Source organism: Leptidea sinapis, chromosome 39 (assembly GCF_905404315.1).
Source record: "Leptidea sinapis chromosome 39, ilLepSina1.1, whole genome shotgun sequence".
Taxonomy (NCBI): Eukaryota; Metazoa; Arthropoda; class Insecta; order Lepidoptera; family Pieridae; genus Leptidea; species Leptidea sinapis.
In genome coordinates, this window is record NC_066303.1 from 1574821 (window position 1) to 1596824 (window position 22004).

General features: G+C 35.5%; 2 protein-coding genes across 4 annotated transcripts in view; one reads left to right on the plus strand and one right to left on the minus strand.

The window, feature by feature from the left end:
- The window catches only part of LOC126976109 (uncharacterized protein DDB_G0284459), a 51286-nt gene extending 37167 nt beyond the window's left edge, over window positions 1–14119 (minus strand). For 2 of the 3 annotated variants that reach the window (XM_050824300.1, XM_050824299.1), the window contains exons 1-9: window positions 13822–14118; window positions 9251–9378; window positions 6487–6620; window positions 4854–4900; window positions 3535–3893; window positions 3215–3343; window positions 2144–2254; window positions 1450–1543; window positions 372–508 (exon numbers count right to left, since the gene is read on the minus strand). In XM_050824300.1, coding sequence (XP_050680257.1) covers window positions 372–508; window positions 1450–1543; window positions 2144–2254; window positions 3215–3343; window positions 3535–3893; window positions 4854–4900; window positions 6487–6620; window positions 9251–9378; window positions 13822–13951 — 1269 coding nt within the window. In that variant the 5' untranslated portion in view covers window positions 13952–14118. Of the gene's footprint in view, window positions 1–371; window positions 509–1449; window positions 1544–2143; window positions 2255–3214; window positions 3344–3534; window positions 3894–4853; window positions 4901–6486; window positions 6621–9250; window positions 9379–13821 lie in introns of all 3 variants that reach the window. The other variant, XM_050824298.1, reaches the window with a different exon arrangement.
- A 1507-nt stretch (window positions 14120–15626) lies between these two features.
- LOC126976119 (60S ribosome subunit biogenesis protein NIP7 homolog) lies at window positions 15627–17416 on the plus strand. Its single transcript, XM_050824313.1, has 3 exons — window positions 15627–15796; window positions 15870–16162; window positions 17201–17416. The coding sequence occupies exons 1-3, from the start codon at window positions 15741–15743 to the stop codon at window positions 17392–17394; spliced, it is 543 nt and encodes a 180-aa protein (XP_050680270.1). The 5' UTR covers window positions 15627–15740; the 3' UTR covers window positions 17395–17416.
- Window positions 17417–22004: the final 4588 nt, after the last annotated feature.

A 22004-nucleotide genomic window follows, 5' to 3' on the forward strand; every position in this document is an offset into this window, starting at 1 on the left:
CCGTTGAAATCACCCAAGACTACGATTTCAGCGGAGGGGATCTGAGCAAGCACGTCATCAAATGCCGCTTGAACGCAGCCCATGAGGTGATCCGTTTCTGCGTTACCACTATGGGACCTGTAGACACACGCATAGATGCGGACGCGGTCCTCTAAATCTACGCGGAGCCAGAGAGTAGACAGGCCCCTACCCTCAAAATTGCCGAGACGGCGACAGCAGATATCCTCCCTAACGTACACACATACCCCGGCATGAGGCATGAAAGGGGATGGCCTCCGGTCCTCGACACTAACCTATGCGAAACATACTACTCGCCATTGCGACATCCTAGTGTAAGGTGTAAGTGTAACATATGATAGTAGGTAGGTCACCTCAAAGCACACGCGTTGGTCGACGACGCCGTGCGTGGCTCGGACGCCCGCCCAGGCGTGCGAGAACGGGCCCTCGCTCATGGCCACCACGGAGCTCAGCTCGGGCAGCTCCAGGTATTGGTTCAGATCACTGTCATCTGCGACATATTGTTATTAAATTATCACACTGTGTCCAAAACGGTGACAAACACCAACGCAATTCGTCGTTTAGTGTTTTACAAACATACATCTATGTACACAAATAAAATTTGAAAAAAAAAATTTTATGACCGATGCGGTTCTCGAACCCACGACCTCCGGCGTTCCGTACCGGTGCTCTAACCAACTGAGCTAACCGTTCGAGTAACGCCTCGCTATAAAATCTTGTTTGCTTTGTTCAACTCTCAGGTTGTGGGTTCATCTACAGGACATCTGTGTACAGTTCACATAGTTTAAGGCTACGCAGACAATAACTACCTAACAAATAAATTTGATTTAAAGTTAATAACTGAGATTAAACCAAAAAATTTGCAAAATGTTTACAAATAGACTAGAAAATAGATTATGAAACATGGACATAGTGAAAAACCTACAGATATCGGGTGTGTGGACTGAAAAGTCCAGGAATGCGATAATTATAATTGATGCCCACAATCATGAGTCTATAAATTTAAACAATGCTTCAAGTGGTAAACTTGAAGCATTGTTTAAATTTATTATAATTCTACACCATAGGTTAAAAAATAATTTTCAACCTAATAATTAAATCTCAAATATTTTGTTCAGCTTTTCAACACACATGTCCAAAACACTTTTTCGCCATTTCTCGTGCTTGGGAATAAGAACTCGTTGTTTTTGGAACGGAACTCAGATCAATCATTATTAAAAAAAAAAATAACGCGGGAACGCAACTTTTGTATTAACGCTATAACACTTAGGGCGCGCGGGGGAGATGCTCCAGCTATTTACCTGAGGCCCAGACTACATTCAAATCGCGCGATATCTGTAAAATGTTGTGAGTCTCGAGTCAGTAGCTATTATATTGTGACCCTGACTAATAACAATAATGGTGCATAATTTTTAACAAATATGTACTTACACCACGAGAGAGTGACTTTGTTATCATTCAATTCTGGTTCAACATTCTTTGGAGCCTCATCCTGTTTCTTTTGCTCACTGAGCAGGGTAGCAGGCTGCAAACAATGATAATATTATAATCTTAATAATAACACAAGGAAGTATGTTGCCCTATGCTTATATAATAGAGAAGTCCCAAGCCCAAGGGTGTCGTCAGAGCCACCAACATTCTCTTGCAACACCAGATTAATCACAGGAGTGTTGCCGGCCCTAAAGTCGGGTGTACATTTTTTTTAAGGTACTCATGTTGTATCATCCCGGAAACACTATATAAGGAAGCTCATTCCACAGCTTTGTATGTGGAAGAAAATTCCTAGGAAACCACACTTGAGGACCACCACACATCCAGATGATGGGGATGATATCCTAATAAGAGTGTTATGCAAAGGTGGAATTCGGCGGCAGGAATGAGGTGAAACAGCTCTTCGGAACACTCCCCATGATATATATACTGGCGCCCATATACTGGCGAAAATTGTCATTGACAAATAATCATTAGGGCATCTGATGATGGGCCATCACCACCACCCATACTCTCTATAAACAGTTTGGTTGTAAGTGAAATAAATTTCCGTGATAGTCATACATAGTGTGGCTGTGATATTATAAAAGTATTTCCATAATTAAAATTACGCATAGTAATACTAAAATAATACCTCTGCCGGTGGAGTCAGTATTTCATTGACCTTCTCAATATTCTTATAGAAATTGCTCCAGCGTGCCTTCTTCTCATACTTTCGTTTCAATCGCTGCAACTTCACTGGATTCTGAAAAATCATAAAATCTATATTGACTTCGAACCAATAGCGAACTATTGAATAGATAAAGTGCCCAAAACCGGGCATTAGTTTGTAGGTAATTATCTTTTGAAAGGCCATTAAAGCAAAATTCACACCCATTGTACAACAAGAACAAGTTTAAACAGGTGATGTGATGATTTAGTCCTACTGCTATGGACAAGCACTGCCCATACAGAGACAGTACAGTTAGTGCTCACAACTTCAATGATACATAGAAATATTGGGTGGTTGTACTAAGTTCCTAGTTTAATAAAAGCTAAACTAACAATAAAAAGGCTAAATAGAAAAAAATCCTTACTGTTTCACTTTTGTTCTACCTTACTTAAAGTAAGATATATATATCATTATATTGTAGGATAATCTGGTTTAAAATAGTCTATTAAGCCCCGATTTCACAATTGAAATAGAACGTGATAAAAACACTTTGAACAAAGCCTACGCCTGTAAACGAGTTTACAGATACAATTCGGATTTCAATATTGACATTTAACAATTTTAATTTTGTTCATACTCATACATGACAGTTTTGACAGGTATTTGATAAATTGTATTGTTTATGACTATGTTTTCTTGTGTTTAATCGAGATCAACACTGGCATTTGAAGTTGTTTACGTAAAATTGAGTTTAATTAAACTGAGTTTAAAGTGTCATTGGTGAAATCGGAGCTAAGGTATAATTTTTTTATGAAAGCATAGTTTCAATTTTAGAGATATTATTTACCAAATGTCTGTGAACACCACACAAAATTAGCAGTCTAGCTTTTGATATTGTACAGTCATCATGCTTCAACTCATAAAGATATAATGAGGATTATAAAACAACTTCCATAATTATTTTTACAATAACAAAGTAGATAGACAAACCGATTCTAACCAATAATAAGTGTTTAACATAAAACTGGCGCAAGTACTTGTAATAACACTTACATCTTTTAGCTCCTCAAGTTTTTTAGCGTCCTCTTCAGCCTGCAATCGTTCTCGTTCAAGTCTCTCCTTTTCCCTGATAATAAGGCGTTCATTCAGCTGCTCCCATTCTTCCTCCTCAGTGAGTTCTCTCTGCAAATAGATCAAGTTAAGTTTCCCAAATGGATATTGTAAGTGTTGCCCATCATTTAAATATATCATCAAATTATTTTACTACTGTGGCAATACAGAATATACATATTTCTAGAAGATTTCATTTACTACAAGGGCAAAGTAAGTACCAAAAAAACTGTGCTACAATCATTTATGAAGAAATAGCAAACCTCTCTCATAGGCCTCCGCTCTTTGTGCTTCTCATCCACAGCTTTAGACTTCTCTTTGTTTTCATCTTCTTTTTTGGACTTATTATTCTCTTTATCTTCTTTATTGGTCTTGCTATCGTCTTTTTTGGTCTTACTATCTTCTTTATTGGTCTTACTATCTTCTTTATTGGTCTTACTATCTTCTTTATTGGTCTTACTATCTTCTTTATTCGTTTTACTATCTCCTTTATGGGTCTCACTATCTTCGGTATTGGTATCACTTTCTTCTTTATTGGACTCATCATCATCTTTGCTTGTTGCAACAAAATTGCTTGTCTGCTCTTCCCTTTCATCTTCATGGTCAACTTCCATTGCAGTTTCTGTTAGTATTTCAAGTTTTTATTAATATACTATTTAGATTTAAAAAAAATCAAATCTTATGAAGCTAATATATTATGATAAATTATATATTTTTCCTTTCCATAAACCAATACAGTCGAACCTGGATAAGCGAGAGTTCAAGGGAGCACAATCTCATTCTCGCTTATAGAGGTTTCTCACTAACCCGAGTAACTATAAACTGAGTAAGTCCCAAGGTACACAGGCACACGTGTCCATTCGAAAAGAATGCGAGAAAACAATACAAAAACAATGGTAGAAAGTTCCACGAAAGTTAAGAATGAGTCATAAAATAGGAGATAATAAATTTGTTTTGTCATTTGTTACTGCACGTGTGTATCTTTTATGTATGTATGTGGATATTGTAGCTATAGTTCCTCCTAAATAATATAAAGAAATAAAGCTCGACTGTCGCTTATAGAGGTATAGATAAGCAGCAGTCTCACTTATGGAGGTCCATGAGGGGAAAAACGACTCTCTCTTACAGAGGTTTCTGTTTCTCGCTAATAGAGGTTTTGGGAGATTAAAATGACGGGTCCTGGCTATTACTCTCACTTATAGAGTTTCCTCACTTATCCAGTTCTCGCTTATCCAGGTTCGACTGTAATTGTGATGAAGATGTTCGGGTGTGTGAATACTAATGTTTGGTTTCCTATATATCATAAATGGATCAACTTAACATGTACAAACCCATTCAGGGATTATCAATAATAATGTGGAGGTCCAAAGGAGTATAGGTGATATCGATCAGGACACATCACATAAATTTCAAGTAAGGTTTATCCCAGATAATATGTTTTAATACCTATGCAATCTAAGTTTTTCTATTTTTATTACACATTATAATGTTCTAGCACTAAATCCATAATATTAATTATGTGAAATACTAAATATAGACTTTTCTATTTTGAAAATTAAATTATTTTCATGTTTCAACTTACCTGGTGAACTACTACGATTTTTCTCGATTTCCGGTGTGTGAACACTCCTGGAAAAGTATGAAGTTATGAGCTCATGCATTTTAAAATAGTAATGCCTTCTGCGAATCACATAGCATTTAATACAAAATCGGCGAATAAATCATTTATTTTAATTTTTGCAAATTGTAAAAGACATTCATCTATTTAATTTTGTATAAAGTTCTGTAATTTCTGTAGTTCTGTGTCGCTTTAATAGTACAAACAGAAAAATAAATACCATTTTGACTTAACCCACATTCCTTCATCATTATAATAATAATAATCAAAATCACAACACAACCTTTACATTAATTCAAAATACTCATAAAATAAATGTTTTGCACACAGTAACAAAACAATGTGATGTCACATCAACAGAGGTCAGGTCCTGAGGTAATGTAACCGGGTAGTAGATATTATATACTTACAATATACCTATGACAGTATAGATGATGAAAGTGTGCGAGGGGGATTAATATCTCTATCACAGATTTCAAGAGACAGACAGCAAGATACAAAAGGAAAGCGAATCTATTCTTACTGTTTGTCATAGACAGTCAGCCAGGTTTGCAATTAGCTACTTATTATGTTGAATATAACTATAATAACTAACTAACACACACATTGACAAATGAAAAATGATTATTACACATTATCGGTAGGGCATCAAGCCCGGGTTTTCCCAATTCTGAGGAGTCATGTTTTTTATTACTCTTTTACATTGTTTATCGCTGGTATATGAACATTTAAAAACTATTCCACCTACTAGCGTCGAGCCGGAGCGTATATTTTCTTCGGCTTGAATTATCTGCAATAGATTGTGTTCATCTTTGAGTGACAAAACATACATAAGTAAAAAGAAATTCTAATAATTCAGTTGATTTCTGGTACGTTACGATATATTCAAAATGGTATTCGTTATTATTTTATATGAATATCTCTTTTTTTCTAAAGTGGTCAGATGGTTAGAGGGTATGTCTTAACTATGTTGTTTAAAATATAATGTGTCAAATGCTTAACTACTTCTTACTTAGTATTTTAGTTAGATAAAGTACTGATTATTAACCAAACGACTGCACCCGAAAATCCGGGTTTTCAAAATTGAACCGAGTTTCGATGCCCTAATTATCAGACTGCCAGGTACGCTAGTATATTTAAAGTGTATGCTAGGTACACATTATAAAAGCATGACTTACTTGACAAGAACCAAGGACTAGATGATAAAATAAAAATGTGTGTCTCGCGAAACCCGACAGAAGTGTCAGAATGACTTAAACTAATCTAAGTTGAACTATTTAATATTGAAATTGTTGAACTTAACAAAAGCTTAGGTTATTACTTAAGTTATATGTATATTAATATGATAATGTAAGGAAAGGTTATTTATTACTAAAATCTTTTATTGATTATAAGTTTATTCTTAGTTACAATTCTGTATGTACTTTATTAGTATCATTATTTAGCCTATAGCGATTGGTAAGGGTGAGAGGAGGAGCCAGCCTAATGCTGCCGTATGCGTGAGAGAAAGGGAAGCCAGACAGACAGGCGTCGTAACACGTAACATAACGAAGCGGTTTGCCCGCCTATTAGAAGATACCACTTCAAAAATACTCACGTCTCTTCCTCCTCGGAAACTTCAGGCGTGTATTGCTCTTGAGCCTTCTCCTTCGCGGGTGGCGGCGTTGGAGGGTCTTCCTCTTCCCTCGGCGACTCCAGCACTACCGGCGGCGGAGTTTCACTTTTCAACACCTAAGATGAGACAAAAATTATAAATTCCACGGACGTTCATCCTTACCATCTTAACATTGTCAAAAGAACGGGAAAAGAATTGTTATACCGAAATTAAAGAGTTTTTGAATAGAATAGAAAACACTTTTTACTGGCAAGAAAAGGGAACAACTGAATATTATATTATGTTGATTTTTTCGTTTTTTTTTTTCTTAATTTATAGTGTTATAAAATAAAAATAAATAATTGTAATGATGATAAACATTATATTAGCGGCCTTCCAAAAATTACGTCATACGGTAAGTGGGAGCGAAGGAGTAGATGTGTGACAAGGAGCGGGGAGGGTTTCCCAAATTTTGTGACATCACATTTTCCAAAATATAACATTTTATATCAAAATATTACAATAGTAAATTTTAACAACATAAAATAAATTTTAACAGTCTCACATATGTGACCGAGAAGGACTTATTTTTTGCGAGAATGGAAGTTCAAGTGCTAGTAAACAAATAAGTAAACAAGATTTAAGTTTCCTTGTAGCTATTCACATGTTAAAAATTCAACAGTAGTAGACACAATATGAATCTTTTATAATTTAAATAAAAAAACTGCCAGTCATTGCTGTCTTGGCTAGACATTCGAATTCGAATTGTATTATTGTTATGAATTTTGTACCTATTACCTTGATATATAATGAATATAAAAGATATCGATGTGTGTTGCATGTTCCCTATAGACTAAAAGCAGAAGCCCAGATTTTTGATAATACAGTACTTATCGGATGCATTAACGGACTAATGCATTTTGTCCACAACCGATGCGAAATAAGGAATATTATACAAGCAAATAATGTTAATAAGAATTGGAATAAAAAGTGTTTCTTCGACTAAAGGCAGGCAGTCAGTCGCTCTATTTTGATAAAAAGGTTCGGACCTGAAGCCAACGCATTGTAGTGATCAAGGTCTTGTTCGTTTTGTCGTGATCCATAGTCGAGGGTATTTTCTCTCTGTCGTCAAAACTGTGGGAGACTTCCTTACACAGGATGCCGGCTAGATTATGAGCACCACAACGGGGCCTTTTTCTGCCGTGAAGCATTATTGTGTTTCGGTCTGAAGGGTGCCGAAGCTAGAAAAATTACTGGCCAAATGAGACTTAACATCTTATCTTGAGGTGAAGAGCGCAGTTGTGGTGCCGCTCAAAATTTTTAGGTTTTTCAAGGATCCTGAGCGGCACTGAACGTCCTACTCGTCTCGTCCCTTGTTATCATTAAAAAAATTCAGTCTGTACATATTCTGCTACGATGCCACATAAGGCTTAAAACACACCTTTGTTGTGTAGGGCATTTTAAGAGTGAAGTGCCTTAAAGTACTTACTTTAAGAAACGAAATATCAATATCAAAGCAATAGACCTTAAGAAGGTACTTTTAAAAAACCAGCTAAGTAAGGGTAGGCTAAATCCCGTGTCAGCCTTTATCTTGACATATAAACTAAAAGAAAAACTAAACTAAAATAAGGGCTTCTGAGCACGTGTTTCACAATAGATTAAATAAAAAAAAGGTAGGATCACTACGAATATATAAGTACTGGTTTGCTGTAATATATGATAATGACTGGCCTCTTTCTATGGAAGCTAAAATGAAATCGATAAAACAAGCATTAATTATATATTAATGATGGTATTGATTTTTTACCAATGCCGTTTTATAATGGTTTGAGTTGGCCTTGGGAAATACAATAGACAGCTCCTTCACTTACATGTTTATTTATAACCACTTTCTGTAATAGCCAACAGGAATCCTATTAACTACTAAGGCACCGATGTCCGTCCGTTTGTCTTAAGCCGCAACAACTAGACAGCTGAGATTTCGACAGAGTTTGCTATTAGTATTTCGTCTATACATAGCTTATTATTTATCTCCATTCCTTGTATATGAGCTTAATATAAAAACTACAAACATTTCGCTTTTACTCACCACGTCACACGCTCTTTCTATTTCTGTTCTTACCTTTCGCTCGGCGCGCCACACACTTTTTTTCGTTTCTCAGCTTTCATTCGCCGCGCCACACACACTCTCTTTTGTTTCTCATATTTCACTCACCTCTTTTTATTTCATTTCTCAACTTTCACACACTTCGCCACACAGTTTTTTATTTCGTTTATCAGTTTTCAGTCGCCTCGGACCACCCACTTTCTTAAGTTTCTCAGCTTTAACTCACCCCGCCACACACACTTTCTTTCGTTTCTCATTTTTCACTCACCTCGACACACACTCTTTCCATTTCAACTTCTACATCATTCAACCGATTGCTAATAAATGTGGTATCCTACATGAAGAATACTTTTCCACCACAAGGTATTTGTTTATAGCTTTAATTCTTTACCTTTAGAGCTACTTAACCTTGGAACACATGTGAAGCTTTTTTAGACAGGATGCTGGTTACCTTTTCCAAGCACCTATGTCGACGACGATGTATAAGAGTTATCTATGTATTTTTAATTTGAATTTATATAAGCTTAATAACATTTCATATACAAACATATGACTACCAGATAAAGTGACTTTTAATATAACATAAGTATAAAGTAAATAATGTCAAGTTCATTGAAATACGTTTGATCTTTTATTAAATTAAATTTTTAAGCACCACACCTTTGCTGGAGTTGCAGCCAATCGCGATGATGATGTACGTCTAGTTGTCCTCGGAGCTGGCTTGCGAGGAGTGCTTGGTTCATCTGCATCCTCATTAGATGTATCGAGGATTGAGGTATCAGGCAATTCTGCAACAGAGAAAATGTTGTTACTTTATAACAATTTTATATCATTCAAATTTGCTGGGCCAACTTGGTATCAATAGATATAAACTGGGCTCAAGTTAGATGAGTCAACGTTTCCTGAGAATGTCTCGTGTAGATATGAAACACATTTCAAATTGTTCTAAGCAGTTTTTCGTTGCCGATTAACCCGGTCGTTCGGTCGGGGGTTCAGCGTGGATGGGCGATTCTTCGGTAGATGTTCAAATTCAAGTATATTTAATCAAAATGGAATTTAAAATCACTTATTGAACTAATTAATTAATTGTAAGCTGTGAGGTGCATTCTGCGTCTTAGCGGAATTAATACTTAAGATAACTATGGATTTCCGCAAATTAACACCTAATTCGATAAATTTTCGTAATATGATTACTCATTTTAAAATGTTTAGTGTTTATCTAAATGTTTCTCATAGGTTTAGTATAAAGCACTATATTAAAGCCCTTACTCCATCGTATTGGGGCCTATCGCTTAGCCTTATACAAACTGCACCCTCAAAAAGTGCGTTGGTGGCATAAGGGTTAGTGCCGTTGCCATTCACCAGAGAGTTGCCGGTACGATGCCCGCCCAGCACGTACCAAGTGTGTGCTCGCTAGTGTTTCCGGTTTTCCGAATTCATATAACACTTACGACTAGAATAATGGACGCTCTTACGGTGAATCAAAACATCGTGAGGAAACCTATATACACCTGCGACGATAGTCAGCAAACCAGACATACAGTAAATGTTGATTTGCAGAAAATGGTCCGTAAAAAATACTCACTAACATTCTTCCGAAAAAGAACAAGAATGGTTCTACTATGTTGCGCCATCTATAGGAACTATCGAAATCGGTCTTTCAAATAATAAAACAATATTTTGCTATTTAAAAGTGATGTCCCTTACTTCTTTGAGAAAGTATAAAAATTAATTTGTGCCATATCGAACCCGCGTCTCTCGGGATACGCCCCAGCGCTCTTACGAACAAAGGCAACCCGAAACTCTTGGTATGTCTGTTCAACTCCTGTTTGTTGGGCCATGATGTACTATGGTCTGTTTTGAGATCTTAATTGTACAATTATTTGTTTCTAAAGATTGTTGTTGTAGATGATTTTTGACTTTGTTACATAATATCATGTGTTAAACTGAAAATCACAAATGATGTTACAGACCACCTAATAACTGCACTCTTTTTTACATAAGACGTGCAAACAAGCATGAGGCTCATGTAATGGGAAGTGATAAGAATTAAGCAACACCTAAGATCAGGATATGTGTTGCCGGCCATTAAGATGAAAGTATTTAAACATACCCAAATATACATTAGGAAATACTAAAAAAGAACGCGTCGCGGAATGCCGACGTCAACGTGATGCGGATGGAATATAGTATTGTGGTGTAACGTCCGCTGGTGAAATTCGGCTGTTAGTATCAACCTGAAGAACCTCTATGTATTTCCCGTGATATGTGGTATAAAATGCAGAGACACTCCATTCGACACATCTCCATACATTGCCAAAGAATCAAGCATACAATAATTGAGTTTAATATATTTCATGTTATTACTTTATACAACTATGAAACAAGGTACCACAAATCAATAAGATTACCATACATACATACTTATGAGTTCCTTGGAATTACACAATATCAATCACAACTTGAAACTAAAATACTGAATTTAAAAATTTGAAACAAAAATAGGTAATACCAGTTGTGGCAATCACTCAGCTTATAGCTAAAGTAGTGACTGTGCTAAATTGATTTTACAGTACATGTTTTCTTATCAGTAAAAACACAGCAATTTTATTACTTACTTGGGAGTTATTTCGGTCACAATAATTACTTGGTTGTTGTTTTATCATTGCATTTTAGAAAAGCCAACTTAATTATTTATTGGTATGATGTATATACCAATTACATGCACAGGTACACCATTCTAAAAAAACTGGCAAAACTTGTGAGTCCCCTGGTGTTCCAGACAAGTGTGGACAAAGGTGATAATATTGATGATGCCACTACTTCCATGAAAATATCTTGACAAATAAGTATTTGTAAGGCACAGAAGTATTTTGTTGGAAAGAGCGCTCACACGGAACAAGAGAGGTCGCGGGTTCAAGACCCCCATCATTCATAAAATTTTTCAGTTTTATTTGTGTAATTAATCACAAAAGTGAGGCTTTTCACTTTAAAAACATGACAAATTGTTTAGGTTTGCAAGAGCGACATCTCAAGTCAATTTCATAATTGCAAATATTGGGGTTGAGCAGGTTATCAACTATATATGTTTGTTTGTTTGAATGCGCTAATCTCTGGTACTACTGTTCCGATTTGAATGATTCTTTCAGTGTTGGGTAGTCCATTTATCGAGGCAGGCTATAGGCTATGTTTTTTTTTTTTCAAAATTAGGGATCCGTAATAAAATTGCTATTTTGTAACACAAGGTGTAAAATCAAAAACCTATTTTTGCGTGCGCTGCAAAAACTATTGACAATAGAACAAAATGATGTACAGGCTATAATATAGGCAATATTTTATTACTTATAAAACTATCGCGTGAATTATATTTTATATGGCAAAACAATGTTTGCCGGGTCAGCTAGTCAACTATAAAGTAGTATAGTACAGTATAGCCACAACCTGAGAGTTGAACAAAGCATACAAGATTTTATAAACGATACATCACTTGAATGGTTGGCTCAGTTGGAAAGAGCGCTCACACTGAATGCAAGAGGTGAATGTGAGAGGTTGCACCTTTGAGTCCCGCATCATTCATAACATTTTGTTTTCAGTTTTATTTGTGTTAGACAGAATTTATCCTCCTCACCAAACAGATTTACCAGAACACATCATACTTTGTTTACACCTATCCAAAGTATAATTTTTATCTTTACACATAGATAAAAAGATAATTCCTATCAACCAAAAAGGGTAGTTTTTTATGGTGTGTTATGGACATTTTTGTAAACTGTTCCTTTAAATACCAAACATAATATCATTTGACTTCATCTAACAGTCAGTACAACATTTGTCTAGAAGAAACAATTTTCACATTTCTATAATATTTTTTACCATCAGAATACTGTGAAAGTTACCAGTTTTCTAGTCAATAAATAACAGTTCATATTTGTGGGGATTGAAGTTGCAAATTGAAATATTATTCTTACCTGTTTTTTATTTTGAAACTAGAGATGTGAAATGTTATGAAAGTGAGAACAGGCATAAGAGAGCTTATAAACAACAGTTATATTAGTAAGATTTTGAATTCCTACAAATTTTAAGATTTTGACAAGCAACAAGTAGGGTAAAGGGCACATAAGTTGTTTCACAATTATTTCATGATTTAAATTTAATATTTATTTCTCAGTATCATCTAGGTCTCCTTTCACAATGTTTATTAATTTTTCATAGATAATTGGTGTCTAATTGAATATTGCTGAGGTACTTATTTTTACAGGAATAATGGAAAATAAATAATATTTTCCATCCATCCAGTATTTCCATTCAGTATTGAGATTTTTTTATATAGTTGCTGTCTGAAGCTGACTTCATAGGGGTCTTGACATTGGTATTCAAGTTATTTTAAGCTAGCCATCTTTCTTAAGTCATTTATCTCCTCAACATTGAATGCTTTAGAATTCTTTTTGATATCATTTCTAACAGTACCATCACTTCGGAAACAAATTGCTCTAGAGAAGAACCTCTCCCAGCATTCTCTTTTTAATAAGATATACAATATACTACTGTCATTGTAACTGCTATAAAATAATCATAATCTAGTCCCAGGCCATCCAATCACTTAGATATTCAACTGTGGAGTAGTAAGACAGAGCCATTTTTTTTTAAATATTCAAAATTTATTTATAGATAATGCCTGAACAGTGGCTGGGACTTTATTATAAAAGTGTATCCATTTACTCTTAAAGCTATTATGTATCTTATGAAGCCTAATAGAATTCATTACAAGCAATCCCTTAATTCAAGTGTTATAATAATGAAAAATGGTGGTAGTCCGGTTACTAAATAATCCCGGAGTCTTGATCACTAATAAATACTTAGAAAAAACTAACTAAATAAACATTGCCAATCTTCACAATTTCTCATCCGTAATACATGATACATCAAATTTGACCGATGCAATTGGAACACGAAAATAGTATCTGTTGCCGGCTTTCAGTATCCGTCATGATATAAGTGGGGTTGGGCCAACCATGATCAAAACAAATAAGTAGTGTAAAAGTTATCGAAATCATATAAAATAATACACTCTTCAAAATAAAATCAGTGAAAACAATAATATGTAAAATAGATGGTGACATAAGATGACGAGCATTCGAACAGAAAATGGAGGCAAAGCGTCACACACGTGCCTGTATTGGATTAAAAATTTAACGACGAATAATTTGAAGCAAATACTAAGATATACGTACTCGTCCCACTTTTCGATTCAAGTGCTTTCTTCAGTCGATCGACTAAGGTTGCTTTATTTCCCTTAGTGTCTAATCCAAGCGCTCCAAGCTCGGATCTTAGATCCACAACCTTCATCTTTGCTGGATCCATTGTTCTCACTGTTTTCTATATCTATTCAAAATAGAACACTCATACAAGCTAATTCAAATACTAAATTACACATTAGGATACTATTAAAACGTAAAATTAATAGTTAGAATTGTTACCACTCTCAACACAAATCAACCCGTCCATAAATTACACAAACATGGCGGCTCTACCGAAATAAAACCGTAATCAGTTTATTTTATTTTATGTGGTGGCACGGGATGTGAGTCTATAAGCTCCACTACACCAACTGATGCATTATTCTTAGATTTTTGTTTTGGCATTCAGCATAAAAAAAAAACACTGTATTGAAAAATATAATATGGAGATTATATTAATTCACATTATCATTTTTTACTGGTTTCAGGAATCATGTTTTTTTTAGAATACACGTAAAAAGAATAGTCCATCCTATTACAACAGTATGAACGGGCCAGACTCTTTCGGGTTAAGACAACCGGCGTGAAATACAGCATAGAGTCCATACCCTCATCACTCCCCCAGAATATGTCAGCGGTGCTCAAAGAGATTGATCCCAGAAGGGTACTGGCTCTACCAGAATCAGATATTGCCAGACCTAGAATTGTCGGCCGTCGTAAGGCACAGAAAGGCATCCAAACAACGGCACCATGCTCCACACTTAATGAGCACTATTGGATATCAACTACTTTTAAAACGGCTTTGAGTTCGTATTTCCTTCAGAGATGAATCTACCGGACCAAGCGAAAGAATAATAAATAATAATACATTACTTGACATACAGTCACAGTTTCACATGCGACCAGACAGTAAAGTAGTTCTCAATCTAAAGTAGACCTATAATACCTTATAATAATTAAGTCACGTAAGTTTTTCTTATTTGTTTAATTATTCCTCTGTTCTTTTTTTTTTCTTTTTTCTCTTTGAATAGTCTTAAGTGACAACCTTTAATCAGATTTTATTTTATATTATCTTTAAGGCGACGTTAAAAAAAGGTCCAGCGGGAGACCAGCGCTGGTTTTCAAACCAGCAAACATGCTGAGTTGGGACCACGTATTGAAAATAATATTCCATAATTTTTGTTTAAGTTTAATTTATTAAATTTTAAGTCTTTTGTTTTTAACTTTTTAGATGTACCGTACTTTAACAAACACAAATAAACATTTTTTCTTTCTATTCTATAAATTCAGAACATTACAAAATGTACAATAATTATTATTTTTTTATATAAAAGGGGGCAAATGGGCAAGAGGCTCACGGGATGGGGAGAGGTGAGGCAACCGCCCATGGACATCCGCAACATCAGGTGTGTCAAGAAATGCGATGCCGGCTTTTAAGGTGGGAGTATGCTTTTTTCTTGAAGCTCCCTAAGTATCTGTTCGGGAAAACCGCAGCGTAATTGATTCCACAGAGTGGCTGTGCCAGGCAAGAAATTTCTAACGAAACGCGCGGTTATGGAATGCCAGACGTCTACGTGGTGCGGGTGGTACTTTGCACATAGTGTCCGGTGGTGGAATTCGGCCGCTGGAATCAACCCAAACAGATCCTCTGAGCACTCCCCGTGATAAATGCGGTAGAAGATGCAGAGAGAACCCACATCTCTACGCACTATGTACAATAATTAATACGAAAGCCTAGGCTGTATAGTCTGTAGACTATAGCTTGCCCGTAATGGGTAAATTAAAAAAAAACATGAAACTGTAAACAATTGAATTTTTGAATGTGCACGTGTTTGAAAACTGAAAATATATTATACTCAGTTTTTGTAAACTAGGCACCATAAACTTTAGGAACAGAAATATATAATAGTAAAATGAAAGTACTGTCTGAAGATAGAACTCGAATTTTATTTGAGAAATTAACAAAATAGTAAGTTGAGATTCATACATGACTGTAGTTTTTTCTTCAAATAAATACTAAATCTATTCTGTGTATTTAACAGTATTGGTGTCAATGTAAAATTGCTGATAGACCGACCGGATGGAACATACTGCTTCCGAGAGAAGAAAGACCGAGTGTATTATATATCGGAGCGATTATTACAACTTGCACAAACAGTCAAGCCCGATCATTTAGTTTCAGCAGGAACATGTTTTGGAAAGTTTACAAAAACAAATAAATTTAGGCTTCATATAACTGCTTTAACCTATATTGCACCCTATGCTCCATTTAAAATTTGGGTTAAACCTTCATCTGAACAACAATTCTTGTATGGACATCATGTAATTAAAAGTGGTATGTTAAATAACTTTTTCTTACTAAAACACGTTTTGTTTTTATGACATAACCAGTAACACTTGAAATGGCTAGTGTTACGAAGTTCATTTTACATGTTTATTGGTAAGTATTAGAATTTAAGTTTGTACCAATTTGCTGAATCTTATTATGATTACTTTTTAAATAATTTCAACCCATTTTTCGCTCCTGTCATCACAGCCTTACTTAAAATAATTAATATGTATCTAAATAAATAATCTTGTCATTTGGTTGTTTATTAGATACTAATCATGGCTAAACATATTAAAGTAAAATATGTTAGTAATGAAATTAGCTCATAAACCTAGTAATAGCATTCATATTTTAATTAATGAAAAAAACAATTTTTAACACATTTTTCTTTCTGCATTTTGTGGCTCAACTCTTATTGCTATGAGTTCATTCTATGACAGGTTCCCACCTTAGATAACTTGTACAACTAGACAGACTGGCAACTGTGAATACTAAGAAAAAAATATCTGCGAAAATAGAAGCACACGGCATCTCTCCTCAACAAGACACTAAAACAAAGTGACTTACTTATCTGGAGTGTTCAATGTAGCTTGTCATACACACTAATGTAATAAAGCTAGCCTGTTTTCATGTGTTGCCCAACAGTATGAGGCTCTATCTATACATAATATTATAAATTATTTAAGGTTACCTTAGTTCATTTTTACAAGGTTGACACGTAACTCCAATTTTGAGCAATGTACACACAATAACACAAAGTGATCTACAAATTGCGAGTGAAAGACAGCTTGTCACACACTAATCTGTCTGTCTAGATCTCACATAGGGATGTGGGTGACTTAGCCACAGAATTTTTATATTGTGGTTTTTCAATTACAACAACAATTATTAGTGTAATCTGTTGTCAGTTCCACTTAAGAGAATTTTTTTATTTTATTAGTATAAAATTTAATAGTAATATAATATTTTAATAGTACCTTACCCTCATTGCATTGAGCCAGTCTTACTATTTAAAGGTGAGATGTTATTATATTTTTTTTTCAGGTCTAGGTAGAATAACAGAAAACACACCGAAACACCAAGGAGTTGTTATAGTTACAATGGCTGATATTCCAATTGGTTTTGGAGTGACAGCCCGAACAACAGCTGAGTGTAGGCATGCAGATCCATTAGCAACTATAGCCTTCCATCAAGCTGATATAGGAGAATATATAAGATCGGAAGATACATTAGTATAGTGTTTAATAAAGTAATTTTTTAGTTTTGCCTTTTAGTTGAAAATTTCTGTGAAGTAGCAAGCCCTTTATAATATAAGCTTCAAACTAAAAAAATCAAAACAGTACAGCAGTTTACTTTTGGCACTGCATTTAAATAAAAATGAGGATAGGTATCATTAATGTTATGCCAGTAAATAGCTGGCAGTTAATTCTACACAATGGTGTCCCATAATTTGATAGACTTTTGAATTTTGATTCAATCCATCCAATAATTACCATGTACCAGAAAGATGCAGTGTTGGTAGGCACCCACAAGATGGATCAATAATCTGGTGAAGATCACTGGAATACATTGGATGAGGGCATCACAGTACTGAGACCTTTTGTGATAGGCCTTTGTCCAGCAGTGGACGTCTTCCTGCTGATATGAAAACAGCTTATATCACTTCTGAGATGGCTTAGAAGTGATATAAGCTTTTTTCTTGGGTTATCACGATTCGTCTCGTGCGAGGTTCAATGACTTCCAGCCTCCCGAACAAGCCGGACTCCAAAAAGGATTTAGCACCATGGGCCACATACATAGGCTGCGGCAGGTTATACAGAAGATGGAGGAGTATAACCAGGCACTATGCTTGGTGTTCGTGGACTATGAGAAAGCCTTTGATTCTATCGAGATCTGGGCAGTGCTTCAGTTTCTTCAGAGGTGCCACATTGATTATCAATATATCGAAGTGTTTAAATGTTTGTATAGAAACGCCACCATGTCAGTCCGTTTCCAAAATCAGTTCTTGAAGCTTATCCAACTGCAGCGGGTAGTCAGACAAGGCGATGTTATATCGGCGAAGCTGTTCACCGCTGCATTGGAAGACGTCTTTAAGCTTCTGGACTGGAACGGGCTGGGCATCAATATCAACGGCGAATACATCATTCGCAGACGATATCGTAATAATGGCAGAGACCATAGAAGACTTAAGCCATATGCTTGATGGCCTTAATACAGGGTCCCATGGAGTAGGTCTCAAAATGAACATGGACAAGATGAAGGTCCTGTCTAATGCCCATGTCGCACCTACCCCCGTAACAGTCGGGAACTGTACTCTCGAAATTGTTGATGAGTATGTCTACTACCTTGGACAAATAATCCAGTTGGGCAGATAATAATAATAATAATCACTCGTCGAATCCAACTCGGATGGGCAGCGTTCGGGAAGCTCCGTAAAATCTTCTCATCTAAAATAGCAGTGTCTGAAGACGAAGGTTATAATTATATATCGATAATCAATATGGCACCTCTGAAGAGACTGAAGCACTGACCAGATCTCGATCAAATCAAAGGCTTTCTCATAGTCCACGAACATAAGCTTTGTGGCTGGTTCTACTCTTTTATATTATTTTTATAAAAAAAAATACTCCTCCGTCTTCTGTAGGTATGCCGCAGCGCATGTATGTGCTATATGGTGCTAAAGCCTTTTCGGAATCCGGCTTGTTCGGGAGGCTGGAAGTCATCGAACCTGTGAACCATGAGATGATTCCTGATAACCTTACAAAACAGCTTATATATATTGCTCAGAAGTGATATAGGTCTAAGTTCTTCAAAAGTATTTTATAGCCCTTTTTGAAGAACAGCACCACCTCAGATAACCTCACAATATCAAATCGTAATCTGCTCAAAATTTCGTCTAGTTCCTCCAACTCCTTGTCTGTCCGCAGTGTCGTGACATATATGATATGATGATGATAGGGCCAATGATGATGTTCTTAGCACCCCCTGTCCCCTCGCTTATGTGGCTGCTACCGTGGCCACCGCGAGCAGGACCACCCGGGACTGCGAGCCGGGGCCTTAGTGTCTGTCATGTTTTTTCTGGAGGGTTTTTACCATTATCGCCAAGCTTGGCAAGCGGGTTGGCGATCGCAGTAGATGTTGGTGCTTCTCTGAAGGATGCTGATGCCGATCCTTCGTTCTATGTATCCCTTAGTCGCCTCTTACGACACGCCCACGGGAGCAGATGGGATGGTGCTAGTCTGGTGCGACACCACACGCATATTGCACAAGGGACATTTGAGCCAGGTGTCATGTTGATTCGCCCGTGTTCTCAATTAAAATTCGACCCACGCATGACTCAATGGCACGATCGGGAGCGTGGGTCAAACTTAAAACTGAATGACAAAAGCAGGACGCCTGCAGTTGCGCACGCGCTTACATTCTGAGATTTTTCTCGCGCATTCGAAAAGATGAGTGCTGATGATCTGCACGATTCAATGACTTGCTTTACAGCATTATGAAACGCTTTTAATAATAAAACAAGTCCGTCTGCATAACGCTCTTACGGCTAATATGCACGTTTTATATTTCTGCGGTCTATAATTCTACGAACGTATTACTTTAAAGTTTATGTGTTAGACATTTATATTAATTGGTGTTATTTGTTGCAGGTTGCACTGCAATGCTTAGAATATTTTTACGTACTAGGTACTTACATCTTAAATTCAAACTTTACGCGTAGCCCAGGTTTATTATATACCTACTCCGGTTTTCGAGTTAAATTTACATCCAAATTCCAAATCCTTCCAGAAGTAGAGTAAGTAAGTAATAGTAAGAGCACTTTCAACACTATGAATAAATGGTTTGGCGGAATACATTCATTATAATTATAGTAAGTAATCCCTCCTATCTATACATTTCAGTTTGTTATTAATAATAATTGGGCACCCACTATAAGTGGTTCTGTTCAACTGAATTAACTACTACCCTAAAATTAGTTAAATAGTGAAAATTTGAACAACTTACGTTGTACAAAATAATGTAGTAAATATAAACTTAAAGAGTTACAATGAGAAAATTTGGCATTTCTTTTAAGATTTACCCTGATGCTATTGTGGCGCCACCCTAATTATAGAAATTTTGACGGAAATTTTTTCATATGCAAAAATGATTCTCCTTGCATTTCTTTTAAGATTTACCCTGATGCTATTGTGGCGCCACCCTAATTAAAGAAATTTTGACGGAAATTTTATCATATGCAAAAATGATTCTCCTTGCATCTACCCTCCACGCGGTTGTAAATCTGATGTCTAATAAGTGCTAGGTAATAAGGTTCTTTTTTCTTCGACTTATAGAAAATTTCGGTTATCCGTGTAGTATAATAAATAAACGCCTATTTCACATTTCTGCACTGCAAAAATCTCTGTGTTTTACTTTAACAATACTAATTGAATTCTACACTAACACAGCCAGCTATAATAATTGACCAATTAGTGCTATGTCAGTGTTAATAAGATAGTCATTATATTCTCTTTGGTATTATTTTCCATCTGTGTATTAAACAGCCCGACTCTGTGGTTGTCCCACTTCTCAGTTCATTTTCATTCAATGACACATCATTCATCTCGGCCAGTAATTCGTTCAACTTTTGTGTGCCGAGTTGAATGGTGAGTCAATTATTGGAGTCATGCGTTGATAACTTGTGTTTTTAAATAGCTGCCTTGTACACATCAACATCTGTTTAACCTTAATACTACTTAGTAAAGCTACAAAAAGTTATATAAAATAATAGTAATTTTAATCTAGTTTATAATTACTAACCAATTACATAGTGTTTGTTGTTTTTATTATTGGTACCTACCTATGTATATATATAAGGATATATATAACGATAACAAAAAAGTGTCATTACAATTATATATAAATTCTTTAAATTTTAATAATTAGGTACTTACTACTTATAGCAGCCAGTAATGAAACCGTAACTAAACTTTGAGTAATTGAGTTACAAAAAATAAGCTCACCACTAAATAAAGTATTATTTTTTTCTACATTCGTTTCTTTTTCCAGCTTTATTCGTATTTACTTCTGTCAGGTTTATTATTATTTTATGTAATACATAACTATGCCTTATTTCGTTAAATTTTGAATAAGATTTATCAGTGTAAAAACCTTGTCACTGCGTTGTCCGTCTATATTTTTGTGCAAAGTATAAATTTTATACTCAAGTGTCAGTTACACTTATGCAGGTGGTACCTACGTAGTACTACATTAAAATTATACTTAGGTACATAAGATCACGCCTATCTCTTTCCAAGCATTTATTGAACTTTAAAAACTACGATAAAACATAATTATACAAATTAACCATTTAGTTTATCCTAATATATTAATATTTCGTAAATCATAACCTAAAGCAAATTTTCATTTATAAGGGATTTTCACTGTCATACACTTCGACCAAATGCACCGGTACGGTACGTTAGATAGTCTATGAATAGTCCGAATGTACTTTACGTAGAGTTATGAAATATGTCGCCATTTACCTACAGGTCATAAATGTATCAAATAAATAGTAAAAGAATAACCAAAAATCCTTAATAAGGAACCTACGTGAGAAATTAAGTAGTACATCATTTCGCCAACTTCAGCCTTAAAAAAGTACCGACTAAAGTATAAAACAATACCAACTACATTTGAAACACAGTAACTCATAGACATTACGTCCAAATGCGAGATAACACCCGTATAATGTTTATCTTCAGCATTGCAATCGCGCGTTTCTCAATTAACTTTTCTCACAACCATGTTTTATGGAATCAACTGCCAGCGTCTGAGTTCCATATGCCTTCCATCTTAGAACATTCTT